Source organism: Tetrao urogallus (assembly GCF_951394365.1).
Source record: "Tetrao urogallus genome assembly, chromosome: 17".
NCBI classification, from domain to species: domain Eukaryota; kingdom Metazoa; phylum Chordata; class Aves; order Galliformes; family Phasianidae; genus Tetrao; species Tetrao urogallus.
The window spans coordinates 7,958,851-7,984,883 of NC_136830.1; the positions used below are offsets into that span (position 1 = coordinate 7,958,851).

The following is a 26,033-nucleotide window of genomic DNA, read 5'->3' on the forward strand; positions in this document are numbered from 1 at the left end:
TACTTTGGCTTCTCCAGATCCAGAGAAGATGTAGGAATTTTCCCTCCAAGAAACGAGAGGCAAGGCTGCAAAGTGCAGGAGTCCAGCTCACAGAAAGAGGAGCACAGGCTGCTTTGAGCACAAGGACTATGAGGAACCAGCGAGCAGCAGCTTTCCCACCCTGTAAGCACAGCTCTTCTCTTTAATCTAGTAACCAGCCCCCACTGAGTGCAGCCCTGCTTCTGCGTTCCACAGTTACAGTTCTGCGTTACCTAAAGACAACACCAGCTCTGCAGGAGTTCATGAACAAAGCACACAGCAGGTGCCTGTCTAATCTGAAGCCTCTTGCCCCTAGTACCACTCTGCCTTCTAGAAGATCACTCCATGTATGGTTCTTTCCCTACAGAGAAACAGAAGTGCAGCAAAAATAGTTGAAGTTTTCCATTACTGAGCTGTTTTCATGGGAAGCCTGCAAAGGAGCTGAGTGGGATGGCTGTGGTTCAGCCTTCCATTGCCATAGGGCTTCTGTATCATTCTTACTGGCTGCTGGTTACTCACACCTCCAGTAGTTTTAGCGGTGGTTTGCAAGCACGTAGCTGAACAGTCAGCCGTTAACTGAGCTATTGTAAGACATGCTGCAGGACTACTGTAAACATTTTGGAGGTGTAGGAGCACACATGCACTAAAGCTAGCAAGAATGATCAAATTCAGTTACTAAGATGCTCGTGTTTAATTTCTAAAACTCAGAGGTGGATTCCACAAGTGTGGAATTGCATGGCATGCACAGACTGCCTTTATTACTAGTATCAAGTGCCTCCTTCAGTCACCAACTGAAACAAGCTTCCAACTCCATTCCACGTTCCTTTTGCGGGCCTCCCTTTCTCCATCCATACCTCATCCCCTTGTCACACGCTGCAGGGAGAAGCAGGGGAAGGAAAGCTTCCAACTAGACTAAGTTTTGCCTTGCCACAAGAATAAAAAATATGGAAGCCTGAGCAAGAAGCCTGGCAGTTTTGAGCAAAGTCCTGAAGAGTCCTGGTGCTTCTGCTCCTGGCAGAAATGGACACGCAACTGAAAAATAAAAACTTTAATGTAAAGACTCTTTGGAAACAACAATGAGAAAGGGTGGGGGACTCAGAGGGAAGGGAGTAGTTGAGCTGCATTCCACTATGGTAGGTTTTTGCCTGGGAGACTTGGCTGTGCTTCACTGTGACAAGGTGCACGACTTGTTTGAAAGCCCACAAAGATGTCTCACAACCGTGAGAGCAGAGAGCATCAGTCTTTGTACAGAGGCCAGAAGTGACTTGCCATGCAGCAAGCCATCAACAGCAAGAGAATGAGTAACCGGTTTCACACCCCATTTGATACTTATCCCCACCAGGCAGCTGAGGAGCCATCACATAACCGCCAGCCCTTCTCCCTAGAACACCTCCATAAGGATTCATCAGTTCTTACGTGCAAAGCTTTGCAGAACCACTTAGTACAAGAGGAAGATGGGTTACCCATACAAACAGTGAAGCATGACACATCAGAATGGCAACTGGTATTATTCCAGTGAGATCTCTGGAGCACAGCGTAAGTCCAGCCAGAAGAGAGGAATCCAGCCACAATGAAGTCCTCTGCTACAGTGGACGCTGCTGCTGGTCTTGGTCTCCAGGTTGGTTTTCGGGATGATCCTCAGGCAGGGGGTTATAGTTTGGATCCTCTTCAGGTGTGTCAAATACCATCTTCCTGGCAAGGGATACATGTATCCCATCAAGCAGGCAGGTTAACAAAGTGAGCTGAAGACAAAGAAAACCCCCAGCCCTCCAAGGATGCCCTGACCCTTCACAGGGTTTGGCTGCACAGAACATCTCAAGCCAGAAGGGACCCACAAGGATTACTGAGTCCAACTCCCAGCTCTGCACAGGAATGCCTAAAAATCAAATCATACATCTAAGAGAGTTGGCAAACACTTCCTGAGCGCTGGCAGGCTTGGTGCTGTGACCACTGCCCTGCTGCACAAGCACTCAGCTCAACATGCAACGACAATACCTCCATCTCGAGGACAGCTTTGATCACTAACATGAAGCTGAACATGTTCTAATTTCTTAAACCACAAAAGTACTTCAGGAAAATAAAATCCTACCTGTATCTAGCACTTCCACAAGAAGGTTCCAGTTCAGCTAGAAAAACTTATGGTACCAGTAGCTGCTCTGTACACACACAGCGTGCTAAGTGCCAGTGCTTCTGCAGCAAAGGCTTCAAGTGTTGAGCACAGAAGCTACAACCACACAGGTGGGTCCTGCGTGGCTTAACACAACGTAGCAGAAGCTCAGCAAGACTAACAGCCAAAGCCAGGTTACCCCACAGAGCCACAGACCTGTTTGCTATGGAAGAAACACACATTGGGAAGCAACACTGTAAACCCAAGAATTAAAATCTGCTTTACTTACAGGAAGCTGGGAGTCAAAAGCAACTTCTTTCCTCCAGGCTGGTTGGGAAAGACATCTTCCAAGAAATAATAGATATGACCCACTGCAATCCCTGGGGAGAGATGCCACCAAAGTCAGGCCCAGTTGTGCCTTCTCTGCCTGCTGGACCAGTGCTGCTGGAGCTTAAGCAGGAGGAAGCCCTGAGACCACCACAGCACACAGCTCCCATCAGATGCACCTGAGCTGCGTGTCAGCAGCCAGGTTGCTGGCTGTGGTCATGCTTTACATGGGCACAGGGGCAGGCAGGGCAGAGCCAGATGCCCAGGACACCACGCACAGCCCAAGCATCACGCTGAGCTCACAACACCCAGCTGCTGCCTCTGGCTAAGATGCAGCAAGATACAAGGTGCTGAGCTGAGCCCCAAGCCTGGCCGGGCAGCAGACTCAGCCAGCTCACTTCAAGCCACCCACAGCCTTAAATAAGATGAAAGCAAGACAGCTTCAGCAGAATGAAGAATGCCACGGCTGCAAAGTGCCCCTCTACCCACCAGCTCTGACTTACCCAGCAAATCAATAATGATGGAGTTGCCCAGGAGCAGGGAGAAGCCCATCAGGACCCAGGGCAAGAAAGGGGCCTGGAAGTTAAGGAGCCCGAAGAAGTTCATGCGGATGTAAGGGTTCCTGCGACTCCACACATACACCAACATGATGGTGAAAGCCTGGCCCAGGAAAAACAGGCTGGCAAAGAGACCAAACAGCTACAAACTACGGAGTCAAGGAAAAAACCTACCTTGCACACCATCTCCAGGCAGCACAGGATGTATGCAGCCAGGAAATTTCAGCTAACTGTCATGAAAGATGCTGCCCATGCCACCAAGTCTTTCCTGAGCTGGTTGAGATGCACCAATGCTCCCCCACACTCTATTTCCATCCATGCACCCTAGAGCAAGACACTGCATGGCACCTACAGTGACTGCTCCGTAAGGTCCTTGCTACAACCAAAGGAGACCAGGGAGCTCCGGGCCTTCTCCATCAAGCAACCATCAGAAGGGGCTTTCAGAGAAGGGCCTTCATGGTGTCAGAGCCTGTGCTCTAAGGCAAGGCATTCCAAAGACGTTTTATGCTTGGGAAGGAGATATTTCTCTTATCCAGACTACTTCGGTTACTTTAAGACAAACTTAGGACAGGGACACACGGCAGTCTCTTCAGCCATTGGCCAGGTGCAGGGACAGATGGGCTCACAGTGCCCAGCACACTGCTGACCTGCAGGCACCTTGCTCCCTGTGCTCACAGCTCAGCATCCCCCACTTCAGTTCCTTACTCTCTTCACACCTATTGAACAGCCCTTCACCCTCAGCCCTGCCATTGTCATTGGCTCAGCTGGGCGGCTCCTCACAGAGCTGAGCAAGAGGCTTCCCTTCATGTAGAGCTTTCAGACGCTGTCACTCTGCCCCTGGGATTAGGCAGCCCTTCCCACGCCAGGTGCATCAGCGCTTCGCAGACACAACAAATACCAGAAGCTCTTCCTTTGGCTTGCTTCCACTCCTCCACACACATTGGCTGGGCTCAGGCCAGGCTCCAGCCATCCCAGCCCAGCAGACCCTTCGGGCCCACGGGACAGAAGGAGTGCAGGCCCAGGGGCACAGTGAGGCTCCCTGCCTGCAGCCCATGGTGCTGGGATTCCCCAGCCGGCTGACCTGGCCCACAGATCACATGCAGCAGTGTGAGACACAGCTGGCAGATGAGCCCCATGCTACTCAGAGCATCTCAGAAGAGCCCAGAGGGCCTCAGCCTGCTCAAAAGGATACTGTCATGAGAAACCCTCCAAAGAGGAACATGAAGACAAAGTCAGCCGTCCTTCCGCGGAAGGAGCCTTCTTCTAGCATGCGGCAGTACCTGTACCTGAGAGCAGGAGAGAAAGGAGGGGTATAGGAAATTAACGGCTGGCTGCCTGATCCCCAGCGAGGCCTCATGAGGAAAAGCCAGCTGCAAGTACAGGAGGCAGTGAGCAGTTTTACAAGCACCAGAGCAGAATAGAGAGTCTCACACCACTGAGGTAGCTGTGGTGCTGCTACTCATCTGCTGCAGCAGCTTCATCCTCTAGCAGGTGGAACAGCAGAGGCCACGAGCAGGGCCACCACCCACGGAACAGCCCCAGGGTGCTGCGTGACAGGGCAGTGTGGAGGGAGGAGGGACAGGGCGTCACAGCTGAGCCAAAAAGGGAGCAGACAGCCTTACTGAGACCAAAGGATACAGAAATATCATGTTGAAAAAGAAACTGAATCCCAGGGGCCCAAAAAAGAGGAAGTTGGTGATCAGCCTCCATATCTGAAAGAGAAGAGAGAACAGAGGGTAGGCAGGTGGCTCTCTCTGATCATATGGACAGTAGCCCCGTGCAGTGGGGTCAGCCCACCACACAGCTGCACCTACACGTGGACCCCCACCCCAAACACATTCTACCAGCCCAGATGAGAGAAGATTACTCTGTTTCAGGATCGGACAAGCACAGTTCAGCACCCAGAGTAAGTGTGACTGCTCACTCCACACCACAGCAAAGCAATCCCAGCCCCAGCACAGCTGCTAAGGACCTCACCCAGGGATGCAGGGGATGAGGTGGGGTTGATCTATGGAAAAGGGAAAGGCAGGATGGTGTATAGCAGGGGAAGGCCGGGAGGAGAGAGCTACATCCTGCAGTAAGGCGAGCAGCAGGCAGCTCCCGCAGTGTCAGAGCAGCCCCTCCGGACGCGGTCAGGGCCCCGTGCCCCTGGGCAAGGCCTCACCTGGAGCTTCCTGAAGATGAGGTCGGGGTTGAAGTACAGCTGGAAGGGGGTGATGAACTCCAGCTGCTGAGAGACACAAGCAGGGCAGCTGCCACCACTGCCGCTCGCTAGGCACGCAGCGCCAGCCGCCCCGCACCCTCCCCAGCACAGCACCCCAGTGCCCGCTCCCCCAGCCCTCACCACGGCGGCGGTGGTAAGCACACAGGCCGTGGTGTAGGCGCGCGTCACGGCCGGCATGCCCAGGTACTCCTGCGCCAAGCCCTGGTAGGCCATGGCGCACGGCGACAGCGCCCGGCCGCGCCGCGCCGCGGGGCCTTTAACAGCACCCCCGCGAGCCGCCGAAGCCACGCCCCCGCCAGCTGCGCTAGGCCAATCCTGACGCAACGGGCGGCGAGGGTTGGCCAATCGGAGCGCGCCTCATGCCCTCGGCCTCCAACCCGGAACGGACCCGCTGCGGACGGTGACGGGCCGAGAGGGGGAGCGCCCCTGGGGTTCCGCCCCCTGGAGGCGGGGCGAGCGAGGGACGCCGGAGGAGGTGGGGCGGTGCGATTGGCGGATGGCTGTGTGAAGGCGGGGCAGAGGGTCACGCCCCCACAGAGGTGGCCAATCACGGGGAGAGAAAGGGACAACAGGGGGCGGGGCGGAGGCTCGCTGTGCACGTGGCTCTGTGTGGGGCTGCGCTGCCTGGTGTGCGAGTGCCCAGGCCGTGCCCAGCCGGGCGGTACGCACTGCGCACCTGCTCTCTCCCCCCTTCAGCCGCAGGGCTGCTGCCCTGAAAGCACAGCCTTCCCCGCCGCTAGCCGGCCCCTTCCTCTCCGGTTCACTCTGCAGCCAGCAAATGACACGTGCACCAACATTCAGAGGCTTTGGGGTTTCAGGAATTCATGCTCATGATTCCATCTCTTATTGCTTGTAGCAACTGAGGTGCTTCCCTAAACTATGAGAGGTCAAACCAGGCAGCACAAGGTGCCTGCTCTCCATGAGGCTGTGCCAGGTGTACGCAGAGCACTCTCTGAAAGCATGATCTGATAAAGGTCTAAACAAACCCACCGTCCCCCAGTCCTGAGCTTGTGGTGCTTTCCAGAGCTGCACGCCGTGCTGAGGAGCCAGGTCTAACTTTACAGCCACCCTGGTTGCAGGCAGAGGAAGGGGCCTGGTATTGGGTTTCTGTAGGAGAAGGTTAAATTGTCACCAGGTTTTTAGTGAGCCCTGAGATTCGTCTTTAAGCCCTCAGTCAATGGGAAGTGAAATCATTAGCAGAGGAAGGAGTCCTTGTGTTTTCCACTGCATCCACTCTGACTGCTGTTTGATGGGGGGCGAAACGCAGGTAGAAGGTGAAGGGATAGTGAGGTTAAAGCAACACAGAGTGGGAGAGAGGAAAAGATGAGGCAGATGGGCACTGGGGCACGGGTTCCTGAGTGCTCAGGTACTGAGACCAGCACTGCCGGCATGAGCTGCACTGGAGACCCTGAGAGTGGAGCCCAGGGATGCTAAAACTGCAGCTGAGTCAAAAAAAAACCCTCAGCTGGAAAGGCCAAGGAGGGAAAGAGAGTTCCTGACTGGGGCCGGGGGCTCTGCTAAGCGCTGCTTGGATCCACATGGCTGTTTCAGCCCCAAAGCCCCACTGCCACAGCTTTGTGTGTCAGCGTTGTGCAGGCACAGCCCCTGCAGAAGGACAGCTGCAACTGAGTAACAGAACTGAGAGTAAATAAATGGATGATGAAAGAAGTATATGAGTAAGTATCTGCTCATTTGGATGGGAGATTAGAGATTTCCTATCTGCTCTCACAGTCAGAAGCTGAGTTCAAGCACTGTGACTCCTGCCCCTACCTTGCTTGAACCAAGACTGGAGATAAACATTTGGAGCCCATTTGCTGGAATGTCAGCATTCTGGAGCCCAGCCTCACTAGCTACAAGGAGATGAGAACCCAAATGATCAATCCTAATTATTCCATGTGCAAATCAGACATCACATGAAAGGCAAAAAAATGTCATCACATTATAATTTTCTTTCTTTTCCCTTGTTTGCCAGCCAAATTTTGAGAACTCTACTTCTCCAGGCTTATGCTTAAGGCTTTCTTTTTATAGGAATCAAGTGGGAAAGCAGTGAAATGCATCCAGAAACTCCCCCTTCAGCATGGGAAGAGGCCAGACAAACCTGTGACCCCTCCAGTTCCCAGGCAGCTTTCTGCCCATGATCTCACTTCCTATGGAGAGCAGCCAAGCTGACTTCATGCATTACAGCACGCCCAGGGGCAGCTCAGTCTGCATTGCAATCCTTGTCACATTTTATGTTCTTTGGGAATGATGTCCTTCCGTCACTTCACATCAGCTCAGCCACACAGCACTCATTATATACCTTTGTAGGGATGCTGGCAGAGCTTCTTCTAGAAAACCACAGAATCCAGTTAAAACCCACAAAGAAACCAAACCCAATCTCTTTGTCTCAGCTGCAAGACAGTAGGAGGGACACAACAGGAATGCTGCTCAGGAGCCGCTTTGCTGATCTCCTCCTGCCTGGTCCTGCTGTCCTTCCCCTGCCCAGGGACCAAAGCTGATGGGTGCAGGTGCTGCCAGCAGTGGTCTGATGCCCAGACTTTTGGGTGGGCTCTAATAAATGTCTATCTGGGGGCTCCTGGAACTGCCGGAAGAACAAATTGCCAGATCTCCACCTGTACTTTTGTTCAGGTCACTCACAGGACGAACTGAAGTGCACTGGTACCAGAGGTAACACAAGCACTGCTACCAGTTCTGCACATGCAGGTATAGCAGCAGTAACCTGTGGCACCATAAACTTTTGTGATCTACAAACCAGCTCACAAGGAAATAGTCCTGGAGGGGAGGAATTCATGTGTGTTGCAAACCCATCACTGCAAATTCTTCTGCTCTTCGATTTAAGTACACATGTACTGAAAGGGAACTGTGAAGGCACAGGGTCAGACAAACATTGTTACCTCTGGTTTTGCTCTCTGCCTTCACGGGGGATTTTAAGGCATGTGCAAGCATTTGCCTGGGGTCACAGGTGAGTTTAACTCCACAACAGAAACACGGCAGCTTCCTGTTTCTTTTCTGCAAACCGAAATAGCAAGGACTTTGAAAACAAAGAAGAAAGCTCTCCACGAGTTAAGCAATTCACAGACCTTGAGGAGGCACATGAGCAAAGATAAATGGGCTGTCGCAGAGTTCATCTCCTTTGTTTGTAGTAAATTATTGTGTGTAATTCGTGTTTCCTGTCCATAAAAGCCAGAGGAACTTGAAGACATGAAATCTGTTCTAATTTACTAAAGACAAAAACAATTCCTCTCAAGTCCATCTGGAACTTGTTTTTATCATAATTGTTTTAGGCTCAGTAACGAGTTCAAGATCTAACTGCCCTCCCTAATTGTTTCAAGAATAAACAGATGCTCTATTTAAAGGCGTCAGCTCCCCTTTGCCCAGCACAGCAATTGCTGGGGTTGCAGGATGAAAGGAGTGTTGCACCAGGTCAGCACAGACCCCAATGAGCAGCAGCCCTCTGATGGGGCCATTCATGCCACCAGCAGTGTTGGGGCAAGAGAACAGCCCCTAACCCTATATGCAGAGCGTCCAGTTGGTGAGGCGTGCCCTCTGCTCTCTCCTGCCATTAGCAGGCTGTTTGTAGCTCCATTTGATGACCTTTAGCAGCGTGTCCTACTGGTGGATGGCAGTGGCACACCCCTCCAGCTGAGCTGCCTGGCGTGCAGCAGGACTGTGTTCACCCCAAGCCCTTGGCCAGACCAGCTCTCCATCCTGCTGCACAGCCCCAGTTCTCTGCTTTGTTTGGAACCCGGGACGAACTCACGCTGCCCGCCCATCACATGAGGGGAGTGAGCTGCCTGTGAGGTCTCACTCACCCCAGTGCCCCCCAGCATGTGCTGTGCCAGCCCTGTGCAAGGCACACATCTGTGTGAGTGGGAGCGTAATCGCACGAGGAACGTGTTCAGAAAGGCACAGGGCACTGGAAAGGGAACTGCTGCTCTCAGACTCCATCCTTGCCGTATGGATGATGGGTATCAAGAGCCCCAGACCCACTGCAAATCAGTCAAAGTAACTCTGCTGCAGTTCTGGAAACTCCACTCCATGGACTCACAGCCCATCGATAAGCTGTGTAACCATAACTGCCCCAGGCACTTGAGTCTTGTGTCTATTACACATCAGCTAAGCCTACAGTTTGAGGGCTGAAGTCAGGGGAAGATGAATCATACAGAACTGGATGTTTGGTTGTTGTTGGTATTTTGTTTGCTTGTTTGTTAGAAAGAAACTAAGAATAGCACTTACTGCTCAACCCTCCAAGGACAAGTGGGTTGCACGGGGTTTGTGGTAAATCAAAGTTCATGTTGTTTTTACTCTTATGGGTTTTAGTTCAGAGATACAACCGCTTCTGGCATATCATGAGAAAGATAATCTCACCTAAATCTCCTCGAGCAGAGTCTGGTCACATATCCAAATAAAGGCCCTCTTCTAAACCAGATTCTGATTATGAATTGAAGGCATCGAGAGGAAACCACTGTCTCTTAGCACGGTTATTTTTTCCCAGTGCTTCATCACTCCTGTTAAGTTCTGCCTTGTGATCTGTTCTCTGCACCACAGGTCACCTCCCACAGCTGTCGCGGGGGAACATCATTCGAGGGCACTCATTTTGTAACATTCATTTCATAACCACTGTGGCCAGTTGGCTACGAGAACGTCAGGCAACACTTGTTTCCTATAAAAGAAGGTCTACTTTCAGCTGCAGAAATGCAGCACATACACCCGGGTCTGCTGTCAGCTGCTGAAGGCATCAGAAAGAGCATTTGCACTTTGGAGCCAGGGCTGTACCCGTGTCCTAGTCCAGGTGGCTCTCAGCTGGGAACAAAAAGCCCTACGTGATATGAGTGCTAAATAAGATATCAGGATGAATCTGACACTGTGACATCAGACAGGACCATCCAGCACCATTTGTTGCCACGTGGCATCACAAAGGATCCTCTCCTGCACTCAGGGATGGAGGTTTTGTTCTGCAGTTTGCTCTCTCTGGCCCTCGGATTACTCACTTTCAATTAAGCCCCTGTGTCAGAATATGATACAAAGAACAAAAGGAATAGCTCAGCTACAGCCTGACCTACTGCTCACCAGAGATTGAGAAAATGCAATTCGATTACTAGTAGTATTTTGGCATTCCTGGGTTTTCCCAGAGAACCTCTGTTGCTTATCAGGAGGATGAAAACACCAAGCACTGACCCAACACACAGGAGACAGAGCCGCTCTTCTGACACGCAGAAATGCCTGCTAGCAGGTGAGCACCACAGATCCCCCCAGCACTCATGTGTCCCCTCAGAGCCAGAGAGTTGCCCAGTGACTGTGTGTCCCTGCCCCCAGAAACTGCAACAAAGCCCATTTCCTGAAGTTGTCATACAGTGTTTTTAACTCACAGAAATTGTGAGGGTGGTCCTTACAGGAAAGGCAGAACATTTGACAGAAACAGCTGGGTGAGACCCGACAGCCAGCCAGGGAACAGCTCCAGGTCAGCCCTGCGGTTACAGAGCAGGGTATGTAGGGAGAATGCATTCTGTAGATCCAAGCTGCATTAATAGAAACAGGTCCCTCTTCTCCTCTCACAGCGTGCCTGCAGCTGGTCCAGAGGATCCGGGGTGAGACCCCTGCCATGCAGGAGCCTTTCAATGCTGGGCAGAGCAAAGGGTGTGCTTAGAGGCTCCTAACAGCAGGATTCTGCTTGCTCCTGCAGTCAGACCATTGCAATCACAGAGATGCCATCACATCTCCATGTAACAGTTGTCCCATACTTGTGGCATCACGTTTAACCTAACTATGATAAGCTGAGCTCAACGAGAAGATATTTGAGGAAAGAGGGAGGTAAGCAGTGCTGGGGAGCTGCTTCTCCTTCCAGAAGTCGTGTAGCTGCAGCATGGCACTTCATGCTAGTGACACAGGCTGGAGATTCTTCACCCACATCAGCTGTGACACGATGAGAACTCATCCTGAAGGCTGAGCATTGGCGATACTGTGATCTCCAAAGGCATGGCAGGAATCCAGTTGGCAACGCAAGCAGTGTGAGCACCAGTCAGTATCACAGCACGATGCATACAGGTGTGATGGAGGGGAAAGAAAAGCATCCATTCACACACACATCGAGGTCGCTGCTGGAAAAGGCAGAGAGCTCCAGGAGCTCCCAGCCGGGCTGCACTGCGAGCCACAGCAGCGAGCATCCCGTGCTGCTCCTGCCGCTCAGTGGCTGAAGGCGGAGCAGCACTCAGTGCCACCGTGTCCCGAAAGAGAAGCTTTTGCAGAACGGGTCGGCAGCAACAGCTGATATAAAGAGGGGTTTAAAAACAGTTGCACCTGTTCTGAATACTTGGAAATGTACGGAATGTATTGTACAGAAAGACGCAAGCCATTGCTGTCACTGCTGCCAGGCCATCTTCAGCTCGCACGGGACAAGGAAGCATTTCTGGAACAATGAGCAGCCCCAAACGGGCTGGCCTCGTTACACAGAGCCCATCAGATCTGCCCTGCAGAAGTGATGGGTGGTGCAGGAAGGGAGCAAAGCTGCCATCCTAGTGAAAGATAAACCAGAAGACAAAGATGAAAGGTCATGGAAGAAGTCACCATTGCTGTGCAAAAAACAAAAACAACAACCAAAAACCTTTTCTACTCGTTAGAATTTAGCTGGAGCCTCCCAGAGGTAACGAGAGCCTCTACTGCATAAAGGCATTTAATTGTTAACCAAGGTTTTGAAACAGAACGGAATTTCAATTTTGCATTCCAGGGGTGTGCCATAAATCCACTGTACGAGGACCTCTACGCCTCTGTGATCAACTGTGAAGCTCTATTGGTTCCTTGATTGGTACCTCTCACAGCACAAAACCACATACACTCCTTGGTACCAGCTGCCCTCAGAGCTTAGGAATTTGGGCAGCTCTGGATCCTGCAGAATAACTTCCCCAGACTGTCATGTATTTGAAAGAAAGTTAATGGAACTGTATTGCTAATAAATATGTAGTCCCATTTAGAGAATGTAAATCAGCTGGCAAGACACTTACCAAGTCAAGTGTGTTATCCTAATGTAATAGGTGACTCAATACATAGAATCACAGAACAGTCTGGGTTGGAAGGAACCCTTAAGATCATCTCGTTCCACCACCCCTGCTACAGGCAGGGACACCTTCCTCTAGATCAGGTTGCTCACAGCCTCATCCAGCTTGGCCTTGAATGCTTCCAGGGAGGGACCATCCACAGCCGTTTCGTGCAACCTGTTCCAGTTTCTCACCACCCTCACAGTAAAGAATTTCTTCCTTTATCTAAGTAGCCTGTTCCTTCTTCCGCTCTCTATAGTCTTTCTTTTTGAGCTAAATAAGTCCAGGAGCTTCTTGTTGATCCACAGAGGCTTCCTGGCATTCTTGCCTTCCTTTCTCTCAGGATGCACTGCTTCTGGGCTTGGAGCAGATGGTCCTTGAATACCAACCAGCTTTCTTAGGCACCTCTTTCCTCCAGGCATTTCTCTCATGACACCCTGCCAAGCAGTTCCCTGAAGAGTTCAAAGTCTGCTCTCCTGAGTGGCAAGCTTGCTGTGCACTTTCTTTAACATCCTGAGGATTTTGAACACCACAACCAAGAATGTCCTTGAGCTTCACATTACTCACCAGTCCCTCCTCATTGGTGAGGACAAGGCTCAGCACAGCTCCTTTTCTCATGGGTTCCCATGCAGCCTGCAAGAGGAAGTTATCATCAACACGTTTCAGGAACCTCTTTGATTTCTGGTGCAGTGCTCTGTTGTCCCTTTGACAGATACGGGGTGGCTGAAGGCTCCTGTGATGACCACGCTTTGTGAATGTGGAGCAGCTACTATTAGTTTGTAGATGGTCTCTTCTACTTGGTTTTCCTGATCAGGCAGCCTGTAGCAGAACCCCACTACAATGTCTCCTTTCCCCTGCCTTCCCTTTAACCCTAACATGCATATGCCTGCAACTCGTCCTGCTTGCTCCCCATGCTCTCTGCACTGTGTACAGACACTTGAGTTGGACTCCATTGAGGCTGATCTACCAATCAGAAATCCCTTATCCTGAACCTTAAGAGCTGTCTTACTGGCCCATGATCCTCATGGTCAGCCTCAAAGTGCAATGATTTTAAGATCCCCACCTTCAGCAACTCTAGTTTAAAGCTCACCTGACTGAATTGGAAAACTTGCTGCCAAAGATGGTCTTCCCCTTGGCTGACAGATAAACTCCATCCTCCCCAAGATGAGATGCCCCAAAATCAGTTCCATGACATAAGAAGCCAAAGCCCCATTCACAACACCACTCCCTCAGCCATTTATTGACGTTAATTCTGTCAGCCCTTTCTCTCCCCATTCCCCTAACCTGGAGAACTGACCAGACAACCCGTGTTCCCTGAGCTCTTCACTGTACCTCACGCTTTGAGGCAGGCTTTTCCCTCTTGCTAGTCTTTCTGGTGGCAATTCGCCATTTCTCATCGCTGTTCATTTCCCCTCCAACCAGATATTCACTGGTAGAGTTCAGGGCTGTTTAGCCCTATGGGTTCAGCGCAGACTACACGTGAATCTGGCTGACCACGGTCTGCACAGACGCTCCTTCCTTTAGAAGCTCCGAACGGAGGCGCCGAACCACCCAGCGCGGCTCCACCCGACAAGTGAGCGGCAGTTCCGGCTTTCGGGCGTTTAACTCTGCCGCCGTTGCCCTGGCAACGCCCGCGTCACGTCAGCCGCTCTCGCGAGAGCTGCGTGCTGATGGAGGGCTGCCCGCCGTGCCGGCGTTTCCCTGGCAAAGGACGCAGCGGATCCTTCGTGCCCGGAGCCGGCCGGGATGCGAGGCGGCTGCTCTCCGCCAATGAGTGTCGGTACCTACGCTGGAGATTTAAATAATCCTTTGGAGCACTGCTGAGAGCACGCGAGGCTTCGGCAAGACGGGAAAGACCATCAAAGAGGATGAACAAGCTGCAGAGATTAGTAAGAACAATAAACTTTTCTATTATTTTTTTCCCCTATTTTTATAAGGCTGTGTAAGTCCTTACAGGCTATTGCAGAATTATTCGTCAGCTCGTCCCAGTCCCTGGTTTAGAGCTGACAGAGGGCTCTCCTGGAGCTGCACATCACACGTGAATGCAGGCTGGGAAGGAACCCTGCAGGGCAGCTCGGCTGTGAGCTCGGCGCTGCGCCGTGGCTCCGGAAGAGAGGAGCAAACGTTTTCCCTTTGCTTATGGCTGTAATAGGTGATAGTCTCTAGAATGAATACAGGGAAATCAGCAGGAGGAATGTTTTGTCTTTAGACACTGTGGTTAAAGATAAAAAGAAGCGTGCTGCTGTAGGCACAGGACATCTCTCTCATCTGGATGGAGTTGGTGGGAAGAGCAGGGATAGCAGGGTACAGTCCTGGGCTCGCAGCAGTGAGACAGCAAAGCGGTGCCAAGGAAAGTGCAAGTGAGCGCTGTGTGTCCTCTGACAGGGGCAGGAGAGAGCTCAGCCTCTTCTAGCCGCAGGGCTGGAGCCGTCTGCCGTGCTTCTGCCAGGGAGAACGTCTTATCTGAGCCTCTGGAAGTTAATGACATTACGAGGCTTTGAGGAAAGAGAAAAGCTAAGGTTATTTGAATTTGTGATTTAGAAACTACTGGTAGATGAGGCAAACCGTTCCTTTCTTTGGTAGATGGCTCTGTAAGAAGAAGTTGAGCAGGTGAAGCAGACAGGTCTCCCCAGCTTTAGGATATCTAAGTCTTCCCCTGGGTCAGTGGAGTCATATTCATGCAGCAAAACAAAATCTGGCCTGAGGTGACCTGCCCTGGTGGTGAACAGCTGAGCCTGAGCTCTTCATGACATCCTGCAGAGCTGTCCTGTGGGGAATGCTGTGCAAGTCTGGCCCTGGGCCGCCTGGAACACTGTGCAGGCAGTGTCAGGATAAGGGCTGGGTGCCCCAACAAGCTCAGAGTGGTCTTGGGACATGAGACAGTGACACCGCCAGGGCACTGCTTGCCAGGCACAGCATCTCATGTACAAGTAGAGAAACCGAAAGCACAGGCACAAAATACATGAGAACAGACAAGGATTGGTAGTGTGGCTGCAGTGAGGATGGAGGTGTGGGTATGGGGAGCTGATGCTGCTGGCACGTGGCTTGCTGCTCTGCAGGAGCAGTGGGTCCATTTGTGGAAAGTCAGACACACAGAAGAGCATCGTGTTCAAGGGTGACAAGTATGAACTGGAATTTACAAACACAATAGAGGAGGAAAGATCAACAGAAATATGTAGAAAGGGGAATACACATGACTGTTTTTTTGTTCGTAAGCCTGACAGCGAGCACCCAGGTGTCAGCTGGGACAGCTTGTTCTAACCCTTCCTGAGGCAAGAGGCTTCTCTTTGATACCAGCACCCTGATCCCATGATGTTGCGTGAAGCAGCCCCGTTAAATGGCTATATGAGCAGTGGGCAGTGAAGAAATGACCTCAGGGAGGCACAGAACGTGACACAGAACCCACGAGCTGCCATGTATTTCACCATCATTATACTGAAAATGCAGAAAGTATTCTGACTGAATACTCAACTGCAGACTGCTGAACACCTGTAGGAACAACGGTGTGATGGGAAAGTTCATCAGAAAGACATTGCCTGCTCTGTACGAAAACTGAAGCAGCACAGGAAAGGCAGTCTATTTTAAGCTAAAATGAAAGGACAAAAAAAGAAAAGATAATTGCAGTAAAAGGGTAGAAGAAATAGCATTCCAGTGAACAAGAGTGCCTTGCACGTAAATAGCCCTGAGAAATTCTCTTATCCTAGAGGGGAGCTGGAAATGATTCAGAAGTTATTAAACTTTGCCAAATGCTTCTTGAATAATTCATCGCATGGGTACAGGTTTTGTACAGAATTGAATTAATTGAAGCAATAACACCAGACCCTGACAGAATTTGCTGTTCTGTAAGCACATGCATTAAATATTAAACAAAAGATATTGCAAGCCTTTGTCTTCAAGCAGTTCCAAATAATGAATGGCAGCAAAGCATTAATATGGAATCTTAATATCATTTTTCACTTTTGGAAGCCATAGATTTTAGAACTCTGTGTTTTGTTTTCTGTCTTTTGTACTTCCCATTATATAACATCATTTGTAGCCTGTGCTAATATTCATCACACAATGGGCCAAATGTCTGCTGAACCATTTTATTCTGTGCACAAAAGTTATCCTTTTTGCATGCGTCTTCTTCAGCTTCAGAGCAAGAACCTGCTCCTGACAGTGTGTGCTGCTGGGATTGGAGGCACTTTCCAGTACGGTTACAACATCTCCATCATCAATGCTCCAACTTTTGTAAGTACTGTGGGCCTGAGAGGCTCCTCCTGAGACACACGCTGCCTCGGTGTCCTCATTCAGGCTGCAAATGGTGGCCTGCCTCCAAAAATAAGCAGTCTGCTAGTACTGAGGGTGGGAATGTGTTGTCACCTCTGTGTAAGTCATAGTCAAGGTACAGAACTTTGCTGCCACGAGCCACCCTTATTCAGGATCTAGAGTCACAAGAACTCTTTCAAAAGCCTTGCTTTTAGTTGTTTTAAAATATCTAATTCTAAATTTTTTCAACCTACATCCTATGAAGTTGACTTTTGTCCTTAAATTCAAAGTTGGACCCACGATGCATGTTTTTAAATTATCCAAAACAGCTACGCAGGCACACAAGCCAAGTACAACTTTTCAGCAGCTACAGTTTTAGATCCTTATCCCTCTGCTAAAAACACGTCTATGAACTGGAGGCCATTTTCAGCCCAAGGTGTAACAGCATGAACCCAGGACAGGCAGATGGATGCAGAAGCATTCACATGCCTCTCTCTCTCCGCGGTCACACAGCAGTGTCCTTCCCTCGCAGTACATCCAGACGTTCATGAACAAAACATGGTTGGAACGCACAGGTGCTCCCCTGGAGAGTGGCATGGTCCTGCTGCTCTGGTCCTTCACCGTGTCCGTGTTCCCCCTGGGAGGCCTTGCAGGGGCTCTTGCTGCTGGCCCCATGGCCATTGTGTTGGGAAGGTAAGAGGTGCTGGATTATACTTGAAGCTTTGCAGCTTCTTTTAGGCCAAGGGGAAATATGCGAACCTGGCACACGTCTGAGCTCACAGCCATCTCTTTTCTCTCTGAAGGAAGATGTCCCTGCTGGTTAACAACGTCTTTGTGATCGTAGCCGCCGTCTTGTCAGGATTCAGCCAGATGGCAAAATCCTTCGAAATGATTATGCTCAGCAGGTTCCTTACTGGTGTGAATGCAGGTATGAGGTGTGCTGGAACGAGAAACCTAACAGGCCAAAAGTTATCAAAAGGATCGATTAGAAATAGAAGATACTGAAATAGGAATGATCTTAGACATGAAAATAATTTATCCTCTAGTCCGATCAGATCTGAAATTAAAGGTTTGGGTAAATAAGTTTAGGTAGGTCAGACATCACATTTCCTGCAAGACAAGAGCTGACTGCATTTGCCCTCATCTCTTCTGTCTGCAAGCTGAGGCCAGCATTTGTCTGCCTTGCCAGGTGTAAGCATGAACATTCAGCCCATGTATCTGGCAGAGAGTGCCCCAAGGAAGCTCCGAGGGGCTGTGGCCTTGACCTCTGCATCCTTTACAGCCCTGGGACTGGTGCTGGGCCAGATTGTTGGACTCAGGTAATGTAAAGCTAGAAGCCCAGTTTATACTTCACCTATTTTTCTTCTCTGTTTTCCTTTTTTTTTTTTTTTTCCTTTTTGTTTTACTCCTCCTCCCTTTCTTTTCTCTTCCACTGCCCACACACAGCAGATGATTCTGGTCTCTTGTAAGATTTACTGAGCAAGATACTTGTTATTTTTTTTCTCCAGGGAGCTTCTAGGAGGGGAGGAAAGCTGGCCACTCCTTTTAGCCAGCAATGCTGTGCCTGCCCTAATCCAGCTCATGGTTCTGCCGTGGTTTCCTGAAAGTCCCAGATATCTCTTGATTGACCGTGGAGACAGAGAGTCCTGCATCTCTGGTGAGCTTAGGGTGACAGCCAGCCCCCCACTGAGCAATGGGATCTGCTGACTGGGCAAAGGCACATTAAGAAGGTTAACTGCATATCTTCACACACAGTCATAGAAGTCATAGAAGGTTAACTGCATATCTTCACACACAGTCCAGTGTATTCAGCCCAAAGCAAATTGAAATGTAGATTCCTCCCAACACAAATATTCTGTTTGGTGACCTACCAGTCTCCTCAGATGAACATAAAATCCTTAAGCCCAATACTATGGGTTTTGTCTCCAGTCCCACGATGTGCCAGAACATTTGGTGAACAAACCAGAACCATACTTGTTCTGTACAGGATACACGGTGCCACCAGTGTTTGCAGATGCATTAGTTGTTGCACCTTTAAGCAGGTGGTAGTTGGTTGCATATTTGTGTGAACCAAAGTAATTCTGAGCACAGATTAATGTATACTTCTTTGCATCCTGCTTGTTTTGCAAAGACTTAGGCTGTAATCTCGTGAGAATGGTGCCATGGTTTTCTATCTGAGAAGCATTGTATCATTCCAGTTGTCATTACTTCCTCCTTCCAAGCTAAACAGCATTCTACAATCTTAAATATTTATGATCTATTAAGATAATTTAAAGACATCTTCCAAAAAAAAAAAGTATGTTTTTTGATACAAAGAAAAGGTCAAAAGGTGGAGCTTGTGTTCACGATGGCGTATATGTTTTGTAACTATGAAGTGAAATAAATGCTGGCTGAGGAGCTCATGACCAAATGTGCAGCCAGTTCATATTAAGGGATTTGCTTAGATTTGTAGCATACAATCCCCATACACAGAGAAGCTGGAATTAGTTTCCAGGAAACATGTACCAAGAATGTCTTAATTGCCTGCATTTCCCATGGAATCCACTTGAGGTATGAGTCAGAAGCATGGCTGCTGGAATGACATGGACTGGAAATATTCTCTTGTCAAACAACAGGGAAGGATTTGCAGTTTCTACCCCTAATCCTTCAAGGGGCCACCACTTGCCACTTGTGGAGGCAATGCCACGATCATGGGCTGTTCTACAGCTTCCCACAACCATCATCTACTGCTCAGCTGTTTGGCCTGCAGAGATGGGCAAACAAAGGTAAAGCCTGAGTTTCCTCGTCCTTGCAGCACTGAAGAAGCTCAGAGGCAGCAGTGACCTGGGAGAAGAGCTGGAGGAGATGCTAGCTGAACAGGCTGCTGCCAAAGGTCAGAGAGCGAAGAAGCCCTGGGAGCTGATCCGAAACCCAGCGGTGAGGTGGCAGCTGATAAGCATCGTCGTGCTGAGCAGTGCCATGCAGCTCTGCGGGAACGATTCGGTGAGCTGCTGGTGACTGCAGCAATCAGCAGCAGCACTGTGTGGGCCATGGGTGCAAGCACTTGGGTCTAACACTCTTCCTGTAGAAGAAGGAGCAGTGTTCTGCTCTGCTTTTGCAGATCAGGCTGCAGAAGGCATGAACAAAGTGGTGAAGGAGGAATCTTGTGAGAAGTGGGAGAAGTTGAATTGGAGTATATAAAATGATGGCATAAAAAGTAAACGATGCCTGCTTAATATACATGAAAAACCTTTTGGCATCCAGCCCTGATTTTCATGGTCCTTCAGGAAAAAGCAAGTGGATGTATTTTCAGACACCTTCCCTTACTGCTCTCTCTTCTCTTCTCTTCTCTTCTCTTCTCTTCTCTTCTCTTCTCTTCTCTTCTCTTCTCTTCTCTTCTCTTCTCTTCTCTTCTCTTCTCTTCTCTTCTCTTCTCTTCTCTTCTCTTCTCTTCTCTTCTCTTCTCTTCTCTTCTCTTCTCTTCTCTTCTCTTCTCTTCTCTTCTCTTCTCTTCTCTTCTCTTCTCTTCTCTTCTCTTCTCTTCTCTTCTCTTCTCTTCTCTTCTCTTCTCTTCTCTTCTCTTCTCTCCACAGATGTACTTTTATGCAGCTTACGTGTTCCAAGAGGCTGGAATTCCTCAGGACACAATCCCGTATGTTGTCATCGGCACAGGGAGCTGTGAACTGATCACATCTGTAACTTGTGTGAGGCTCTTCAAACACTGCTGACACACAGCTGTGCTGACAGTGAGGAATTTCGAATTTACATTGTCTGATGTCCCAAGGAAGCACTTCATAACACAGCGGTCAGGCAAACTCTCAGCATTCGTGTCCAGAGGGGTTAATGCTGTATTTTGTAAGACATTGCATTGTCATCACTGTCTGAAAAATGCTCTTTGAAAGGGTCTGAATGGACACTGTGCTTCTGGTCTGTGCACACTGTCTCTAGAAAATGAAACTTTTCCCTCATGTCACCACAGCTACAGTCAGGGTTTAGGTGCACCTGGGATGTTTGTGTCTCCTTCAACCACCATCTTGCTGGCTCCTGCCAGACCCCCTCCCCTGAGCAGCTTTTCTCTTTCAGCTAAGAGTTGCAATGGGACAAGAGGGAGCAGGCAGGAATCTAAACAGATGTCAAACATTTTGCTTTATTTCACTGTGTTACTTTGTGCAGAACATGATTATAGACTACGCTGGCCGGAGGCCACTGCTGCTGGGAGGATACATCCTGATGGCAGGATGGGCCACTGTCTTCATCGTCGCTCTGAGTCAGCAGGTAATGGACTTCATTGGATTATTTAAGGGAAATGCAACTGGCCTTTGCTTTTTCATGTGATTGGGGTGTCGAGTGGTGGCAAGTAACAGTAAGTGCTCTCATTGGCTTTTCGTTGTTCCCTGTGGCTGCAGACTCAGATTAGCTGGATGCCTTATCTCAGCATGGCCTGCATTTTTGCCTATATCCTGAGCTTTGGAATTGGACCAGGTCAGTTCCCCACGTTTCACTGAAACTTTTGGGTGCCATGGAAGTCCGCAGTTGTGTGCAAGCACATGCCTTTGGAAGTAATTTCTTGTCCTTACAGTGTCATAGGATCGAACTAATTATGAGCTACTTTCACAGCCAGATCCCAGTGAGAATAATGTGGGTTACAAAACCTCTCCCAGCAGTTCATTCCAACACGAAAGAGACTAAATAATTAGCCAGCCCTTAATATTTAACCCAAGACTTCCCCACTGCAGTTTATCTCTTTTACCACTTGTTCTGGCATTGTTGACTAGTGAGAATAATTTACTGAATACAATTTACTGTTCTCACAAATTTCACGTTGGCTTTGCTTGTGCTCTCTTGGTTTTCATCAGCAGTGTTACCAACAACGTTGTTAACTTTCCTGCTATTTCTTTTTCCAGCTGGTGTAACAGGAGTTCTGCCCACAGAGATATTTGATCAGATGTCCCGACCAGCTGCTTACATGATCTGCGGGTCTCTGCTCTGGTTCAATCTCTTTCTGGTCGGAACAGCGTTTCCATTCATTGTGGTGGGTTCCCAAGGCAATGCAATGGTGATTTCTGATGTAAAGTTGATGTAAAGCTTTGCAGGCATGAATGGCTTTTAGTGCTGCTCCATCCTCTACTGAGAATGGTTGGGACTAGAGATGCAATGTAATTCCCCTCAGCCAGACCCTGGCACCATTCCCCATGTTGATTCCTGAAGTGAAAGGGAGCAAAACTCCAGCATATGCAATCCCATCTTAATTCCTACTGTGGATCTCCATTCTATACAGTTATGTATAGACAGAAAGCCAGAAAAACACGATTTGAGATACTTTTCTTGCTACATCAAAGCTCCCAAACTGTGCTGGAGAGCTGCTGTCCTCCTTGCTGGGAAGCACACAAATACCCTCTGGATGAAGTTAGTCCATGCAGGGAAGGGGTTTAATAGCCTGTTGCTGTTGTACAGAATATCTCTGACATCATTTTGTTCTTTACCTCCTCCTCAGAAAAATCTAGCACATTTCTGCTACGTCCCATTCCTTGTGGTTTGCATCTGCACTGCTCTCTACATTTGGTTCTTCCTTCCTGAGACCAAAGGAAAGTCCTTCCTGGAAATCTCAGAGGAATTCAGGAAACGGAACTTCAGAGCTCAGAGCCGTGAAGGTTTCTATAAAGGCCCTGAGGAGATCAGGTCCACCACGTTGTAGCAGAAGGAAGGAGAATGGCAGCTGGGGGAAATTCAGCAGTGCTTATGTTCTCTTTGCAGGGACACAGAGAGGGGAGCAGGGCTGGGGAGAATATAGTGCTCTTAATTCAGCCATTAGGATCACAGTACTTACTTACTTCATTTGTTATACTCCTAAGCCACCATTTGGCTGAAACCCTAACATAGAATCATAGAATGGCCTGGGTTGAAAAGGATCACAATGATTGTTAGTTTCAACCCCCCTGCTGTATGCAGGGTCGCCAACCAGCAGACCAGGCTGCCCAGAGCCACATCCAGCCTGGCCTTGAATGCCTCCAGGGATGGGGCATCCACAGCTTGTCCTCTGTCAGCTCCTGGGGATGTTCTCAGGGACTGCCTTCCTGCCAAAATGCTCGAGAGTTTCTCTTAAAAAGCAGAGCATGAGTGATGTGGTGGTTCCACTGAAACACTTTCAAGCCGGTCTATCAGAGAAATGCCTGACAGCAGCATGATATAGCAAGACAAGGAACCTGACTGCTTTGTTCAGGGATGTCAGTAGATGTTACAAAGGTTGTAAGCCACCTTTTCATCAGCTGAATTTTGTAACATTCAAACTATTTATTGTGTTGCTACACAGACTATTTTCCTGCTGCTTAAAAGCAAGGTTCTGTGAGTTGAAATGTGAAGTGCCTGCTTCCAACCGACGGTGAAACTCAGGCCATGCTGCCAGATACCTAAATATTCATTTAGGATACTGTGTTTAGGTATTCAAATCTAAAATTTGGCCCAAGGGGCGTAGAGCTTAGGATGGACCATGATTTGAAAAGAAAAAAAAGGGAATTACAAATAGATTCCCTCCTCTCCCAAATTCAAAGACAGTTTTGGATAAATGCATGCACCTTCTGAAGGCTCCATAGTTAGGAGCCAAAGCTTATCAGTGTCACAGATCGTGGTTTGCACAGAACTTTGTTCTGTCACAATTGTGTTTCTGCTCATGGAGAACAGATTTATAATATACATCAGCTACTAAATTGCAACAAAAGTTAAAAACTCTGCTGTAGGTTTTTAATACTAAGTAACACACATATTAAAGAGTAATAGGTTGATGCCTTATTCTCTTATCAGCAAACACCACCATGTGATGCTTCAGCATCTATCTTCTGAATTTCTCCTAAATTTCATCTGCACCCCAGAAGCCTTTTTTTTTTTTTTTCCTTCTAAATCTGGGCTCTCAGATATAAAAATTAATATGATTAAATTCTGCTTTCAGACAGCAGATGAAATTCTCAGAACCGTGTCGCAGTGCTCCTGTTTCTGTTATTAAGTGATTTCAAATAGACAACTACTCGTTGAGCAATAGCAAGCAGTTAATTATTTTCAGCTATAAAGGCATATGATGGATGCAAAGCTTCTAGCACTTGCTGCGTGGCTTATACAGCTGATTTTTGGTCACCATTTTGCAGACTATTTACTCTGGACTGATTTTCTTCATGGCTTGTTTCTTGCCATCCAATCCTATGTTCTGTCTCTGGTCCTGCCTGGACAGTGCCTGTGCATCTTGCAGGGATTAAGACTCCATTTCACACCTGTGCTCTGCTGAGGCTGTGGTAGCAGTGAAGAGAACATTGGCAAAATAAGTAAAGTTTCTTTCTGTATATTTTTAAGCAATTTTAATAAAAAAAATCCAGCATTTTTGAATGTCATGAATGTACACATAATGTTTCTGAGTGTATTACTGTCATGTTGGGCATGGGCAGATGTATTTTTCCGGAGTCTGTGCAAGAACAATCTTTCACTACCTACAGTTTACAGTGTAGAAAAAATAAATGTTTGTTTATCTGCAGTTGGTGCTATTTACAAGTCATTCACGTAAACATATGGCAACAGCAGCTATCTCTGCTCTTGGACAACACTGAGATTTTGAGACAAATAGGATTTTGAGACAAGACAACCTGGAGCAAGACAGCTGGAAGCTAGCAAATGCAGAGGAACTCTTCATTCATACCATGGGAGAGGGCAGTGAGGGTCTGAAGGAAAGAGGACTGATGAATGCACACACTCAAAGCAAAAGTGCTGGTACCATCACAATGATACCAAAACATTCCATCCTTCAGTGGGGATCAGGGAAAAGATGGGAAATAGAAATGAGGCAGGGAAGAGAAGGTGGGAGAGAAGATGCCCGGGTGGAGGGAGAGGCCTGGCACAAAATTGCCAGGAAGCACAGGTTTGAGGAGAAACCCTGCAATGTCCAGAGGTCCTCATCTGGGCCACTTGTATGGCTGCTACCCTGAGTCAGAGCTCCTTGGCTTTCCCCAGGGCCCTGAAAGGACAGATGTCTGCAAGTCAGCCCTGGAAGAAGATGCCTGCGCACAAGTTATAGGCATTCAGACCCAGCCCTGAGACTATGCATCAGAAAACCTCAGCTCCAATCAGTTCTTTTCATAGCCATGGCCTGAAATCAGGTGTCTTTAGACTGATTAAGCAAAGGTAAACAGTGGTTACATTTTAATTGATCTAGTTGGTTGCATTTTAATTGAAGCATCTAACAAGATAGTTATTTGTTACTGAATTAACATACCTTCATTAACAGAAAGAATATATGCCACTTACTTAGGTTAATTTCCTAATCATGTGAAGCATGATGGTACAAATGGTTCTTGAAAAGTGATTCTCAGAGACTCATGATGGTTTAAAAATCAAATCCCCAGGCACCGTAGGAATGACTGATTACCATCACAGCAGAGAAGCACTGTTCCTGCTGCTATGCTCTGAGTGCTCCTCTGCATAATCTGCCTCTCACGTCCCACACAGCTTGGTCCCAGCCTGCCCAGCCCAGATTCTTCCAGAAACTGAAGGCGTGCAGAATCCCAGCATGGCACTGCCCAGTGCAGCCACTCAACAGCTGAAATGCTTTCCCCTAAGCTGTCTGAATCGCCTGTAAAAGCCTTCTACCAGAAATGCGCTGGAAACTGCCAGAGAAAGAGGCCAATTGAGAATTAGGGCTAAAAGTAAAGATTGAATTGATTTATGTTACGATCAGGTTTTAAAAGTGACGTTCAGCTTTCCTAGCACTCAGCATGTTACAGGAACGCAGACTTGAATTTCAGGCAACAAACCGGTAGCCTTAAAGCATCGACTGATCCCATAATTCAAGCATGAATGCACAAGCTTAGTCACGCTTAGTCAACTTTCTGAGTAAGGCTTCAGACAGCTTTTCTGTGTTGAGGCTCAAGGTAACAGTCAGGACCTCTGCTGTTAATACGATGACTAATTACCCAAGCCGTGTTTTGGGGAGTCCAAGCCAGTCCGCTCTAGTCCATGCCAGACTCTGGACTTTGGCTTCCATTAATGCCTCTTTATTGTCCTTTCCTTGTCTCCTGCAGCTCTGTTGCTGGAGCTTCATTGCCCAGCTGAGCTGGCATGAATGCATAACTCATCAGGATTGCTCGCAGTTTCATCAGTAACCAACACATTTCAAAGCAAATAGCAAGAACTTAATGACAAACCAAAGAGAGTGTAAACACTGAAAGAGAATGAAAGGACGTGTTGAAATATTATCTCAGGCTCCTCTTTCTTTATATATAGCCTGACTTTTCCCAAAGTGTCCAAACAAAGCATCAGGAAAGATCTAGCCTGCAAGCAGAGATGACAACCTTTGCATGCAAGTTGGTATACGTTTCCTTTTTTCACCCCCCCACAGAATTTTTTCAATACAGATTTTTTTTCTTCCTGCTATTCTAAAGGACCCGTTGCACAAATTAAGTACAGAAAGTTAAATCAATCTGAATCAAATGCATTTAAAATAATAGTATGAAATCATGATTGAGAGCTATCAAATATGTTGCAAGGAAATATTTTTAAAAAGCAAA

The 26,033-nt window shown here is 48.5% G+C and overlaps 2 protein-coding genes across 3 annotated transcripts; one reads left to right on the forward strand and one right to left on the reverse strand.

The window, feature by feature from the left end:
* Nucleotides 1–1,525: 1,525 nt before the first annotated feature.
* Nucleotides 1,526–5,446, reverse strand: DERL3 (derlin 3; the record flags this gene model as incomplete). 2 transcript variants are annotated; one of them, XM_079543863.1, is made up of 7 exons in its annotated part: nucleotides 1,526–1,706; nucleotides 2,415–2,505; nucleotides 2,956–3,151; nucleotides 4,202–4,295; nucleotides 4,648–4,721; nucleotides 5,174–5,239; nucleotides 5,354–5,446. In XM_079543863.1, 7 exons carry the CDS (start codon nucleotides 5,444–5,446, stop codon nucleotides 1,526–1,528), a joined length of 795 nt encoding a protein of 264 aa, XP_079399989.1. The 2 variants fall into 2 exon arrangements, with proteins under 2 accessions (XP_079399989.1, XP_079399990.1); XM_079543864.1 differs by having other exon boundaries at nucleotides 1,602–1,710.
* Nucleotides 5,447–16,380: 10,934 nt separating this feature from the next.
* SLC2A11 (solute carrier family 2 member 11) lies at nucleotides 16,381–22,186 on the forward strand (the record flags this gene model as incomplete). The annotated part of the gene is made up of 11 exons (XM_079543925.1): nucleotides 16,381–16,494; nucleotides 17,045–17,205; nucleotides 17,316–17,440; nucleotides 17,702–17,831; nucleotides 18,021–18,169; nucleotides 19,307–19,494; nucleotides 20,085–20,195; nucleotides 20,665–20,766; nucleotides 20,898–20,973; nucleotides 21,396–21,523; nucleotides 21,986–22,186. 11 exons carry the CDS (start codon nucleotides 16,381–16,383, stop codon nucleotides 22,184–22,186), a joined length of 1,485 nt encoding a protein of 494 aa, XP_079400051.1.
* Between the last annotated feature and the right edge of the window lie 3,847 nt (nucleotides 22,187–26,033).